Source organism: Corvus brachyrhynchos, unplaced genomic scaffold (genome assembly GCF_000691975.1).
Source record: "Corvus brachyrhynchos isolate BGI_N302 unplaced genomic scaffold, ASM69197v1 scaffold209, whole genome shotgun sequence".
Classification (NCBI taxonomy): domain Eukaryota; kingdom Metazoa; phylum Chordata; class Aves; order Passeriformes; family Corvidae; genus Corvus; species Corvus brachyrhynchos.
In genome coordinates, this window is record NW_008246056.1 from 1,842,514 (window position 1) to 1,846,188 (window position 3,675).

A 3,675-nucleotide genomic window follows, 5' to 3' on the forward strand; every position below is an offset into this window, starting at 1 on the left:
CAAGAGTCTCTCTCCATCTTTCCTGTGGGCTCCCTTCAGGCACTGCAAGGCCACAATGAGATCACCCCAAAACCTTCTCTTCTCCAAGCTGAACAATCCCAATTCTCTCAGCCTTTCTATAACACATCTCAGATCAGCAGTTACCCCTCCTGCCCCCCTGAACTCACCTCTTTGCAGCCAGGGTTATCTAGAAGCTCAATGTTGCTGGCATGCAGAGGCTGTCCTGCATTGACTGGCATGAGAACAACTTTATCTCCCACCACAACCTGGAAGTCAGAAATAAAATGTCATTTAGACCTATGTAGTTATCCAATAAAATGAAGTAATGTAGCATATTTAGAAAATGACTCAAATGCATGCTTTGAGAATGGCACTCAGTGAATTTATATGCAGACAATTCACACAGCAGCTCTGTTCACCTACAATCATTTGGGTTCAAGATTTCCCTCTAATGAATCCTCACATTCCCAAAAAACATGTCCTCTGGTAGAAACTCCACACCGTGAAATAGATATGAATCAACGAATTCCAGGAGCAGCTCAGTTCATCTGAAAGTTACATTAAGTTCTCTTTATCCCAGAGAAAGCTTAGAAAGTAAACACGAGCCCCCAGCTCTGGGGACCATCTGCTGGCAAATGTCCTGACAGGCTCAGGAGTTCTGTGATTCAGACTGCTTGACTGCAATCTAGAAAGGAACAGAAATCACTGGAAATTCAGAGAGAGGTGAACACACTCCATCCCCTCTGCTGTTGCTCCCTAAATGGTGTTTGAGCTCAGTACAGGCAGCAGGTACAACAGCTGAGAGACCTTCTCTCTACAAGAGGAATTCCTGGCTTGCTCCCTGCAAGCAAATTCCTATGCCCTTGCAATTCTTTGCAATATACAAAACAATACACAAAATTTTTTTAACCTAAAAACTGCTTGAGACATGCATATGGAGAATTCAATTCATGCCTTGAAGAGGTAAAAAATAAATAATAAAAAAACATCAATCCACATAGATTGGCTGGCACTGGGTCCTGATTTGCTTACATGGTTCACAGCAATTTTAAGCACACAAAGACACAAAGACAAGTGGCTATATGTGATTTTTTTACTATATGAAATGCTGCACAAGCCATGCTTTCTTTTGGAAGACAAATAAACAAACACAGTTTCTGCATTGATCAGCACATTTCCTATGAAAAAGCTGAGCCCAGTTCAGCCTTGTGCAACTTCAGTGCAGGTGAATTCGGCCTACTCATCGCAGAGGTGAAAAGGAAGGTTTGCCTGTTCTTTACCAACACAGCTAAACTAAACAGTAGCATAAGACAGCATCACCATGCTCAGATCACTCACAGAAATCCTACTTGATCCAAGTCAGGGGAACAAGTTCACTGACAGAACCAAAATAATGACAAGATGCCTGTAAGACATATTTCTTATGCAATACATTCCTGCATGCCATGCTTCACACAGACATTACTTACAGCCTGTTTTAAGAAGTTATGACCAGACAACTCATTAACCAAAATACCACCAGGTTTGCATCCTGCAAAGTGGAATCAGGACTTCAAAATTGTTGCATGTACACCAGGACTATCACAACTTAATTAGCAAGAGAGCACATCATTAAGCATCTTATTTAAAAAGGAAAAAAAAACACTAACATGGCAGATAACTGCAATGCAATCCACAGAGCACCAATCCTGCTACCAGGGCATATTTTGATGTTCAGCCCATCTGGAACCAGCTCTAGCCTTATTCAGTCCTATCTTCCATTGAAGAGCAGCTTCAAAATAACAAAGACTTAATAAAAGTCTGCAGAAAATATTGCAGTTATGCCAATTACTGTAGATTTTCAGTCATATTATTTCATTACTGTCATTGATTTGCAAAATTAATCAGTTGCTAATGAAGCTAAGCTAACCTTTCTTTCAGAAAACTAAGTTCTAAAATATTTCACAAGGCTAAAAAACTGTGATCACTTACCAGAAGAGTCACACACATGACTTCCTGTATCAGATTCCCAGATTCCTTTCCTTTTAGGACATATGGCATATTTAGCTCTACCTTGTCTGCATTACCTGACACAGTAGCAGCCATCCAAGCAATAATTCAATACTCACTTCTATTGTTTAAAAGACTTTATAAAACATGTTTTCTTAGGGAATTTCCTCATTATAGCACAGAAATATAGTTTAAAAAAAACAACAACGAAGTTTCTCAGCAGAGTAAGGACCTGATATACCAAGCCAGCTCCATGAATTGAAAGATTTCCATGTCTAGGAGTAACTGAAAGGGAAGGAGTGGGTACAAGGCTGGAGTGTCTCTCAATCTGTGAGAGGAAAATGAGGATTTCTCCCATCACTTGCTACTCCTGTCCTCTGTGAAACAGTTGCCTGGTATGTGTATCTGTTAAAGAGGTAGAAATGTACAAAAGCACTTATGAGAAAGCTACCAGAGGACTAATCTTTATCGCTGGAAATTTGCAAAGAAAATTGTCAAATCCGTTTTGGCCTAGTAAAAACAAGAAACAACTTCCCTTTGTAAATTCCCTCTGTAAATTACAGTGGCAAGTTGCCAGCTCTGATAAATTACAATGGCAAGTTCCCAGCTCTGAAAGGCAACCTGGTAACAGAAAATGAGCAGCAGGCCATTCCAAAGGAACTTAATCCACTGAGTTAGGAATAAACCTAGGCCAGTTTGCCACAGGGCCCTCATGGCTTAGAGATTGTCAGATAAATCCCCACAGGGAATGGACTAGGAAAGGGGTCTGTGGAATGAGGTGTTACAGCCATCACTGCAATGATCTGCAATCATTTTAGATCAGCAAATCTGCTTCCAAACCCTTATGTGCACACAACAGTGGAAAATGGAATCAAAATCTCTCTAGTACTGAGGATGACTTTGAAGGCCTAGGATCCTTCTGCTGCTCTCAGCTGTAAGGGCTCACAGTGGCTTTGCAGGTGACAGGCAGGAATCCCAGGTCCTCCCTCTGGAGAGCATGACACGTATGTATTTTCCAGGCATGAGAAATTAAAAGATGCTGAACTGATGTTATTCAAAGAAATTAAGCCAAAACAATAAGTCACCCTTTTTTCTCTCCAAAGAAGGAAAATAAATACCAGGCTAATGTTTGAGCCACGTTTGTTTACCCTAGCTGAAAAGCCATGCAGAGGCCCCCCTGAGGGCTATATTTGCTGTATTTCTCTGCAACAGGCTTTGGGAAAAAGAAGGATTTTCACATAGCCTTTTGATCACTACGTGGAGCAGGGAAAGACTGTGACTTTAGGGATATTTGACCAGGAGCTGGGAATGCAATCTTTCTCCTCTCCACAACAGATTGCAAAAGGAGTTGCAAGCAACCACACTCATCATCCTGGAGAGTATCCCAAGAGCTGGGTAACCACAAAATTAATGAGAGAAAATACATGAAAAGAGAGGCATTCCCTTCTACAATCCTGAGAAGGCTTTCACTGATTATGCACAGGGGAAAGCAGCCAAACATTCCCAGCCAGGTCTACAATATAAAACCACACAAGTTCATCATCGTGTGGCCTTCCCAGAGGCAGATCTGAACTCTCCACAGCGGGCACTTAACCAAGCCACAGAACGAAGAAGGGAGTTGTGATCTCACGGCACAGCTCTCAGATCTGCAGCAAAGAGCTCTCCTGTGCATTCTTCCTCTCAGCA

General features: G+C 41.6%; 1 protein-coding gene across 5 annotated transcripts in view; it reads right to left on the bottom strand.

Annotated features, from left to right (window-relative positions):
- ITPR2 (inositol 1,4,5-trisphosphate receptor type 2) overlaps window positions 1-3,675 on the bottom strand; it is a 222,855-nt gene that overhangs the window by 204,231 nt on the left and 14,949 nt on the right. For 4 of the 5 annotated variants that reach the window (XM_017745784.1, XM_017745783.1, XM_017745782.1 and 1 more), the window contains exon 6: window positions 168-266. In XM_017745784.1, the coding sequence (XP_017601273.1) occupies window positions 168-266 (99 nt within the window). Of the gene's footprint in view, window positions 1-167; window positions 267-1,469; window positions 1,532-3,675 lie in introns of all 5 variants that reach the window. The other variant, XM_017745785.1, reaches the window with a different exon arrangement.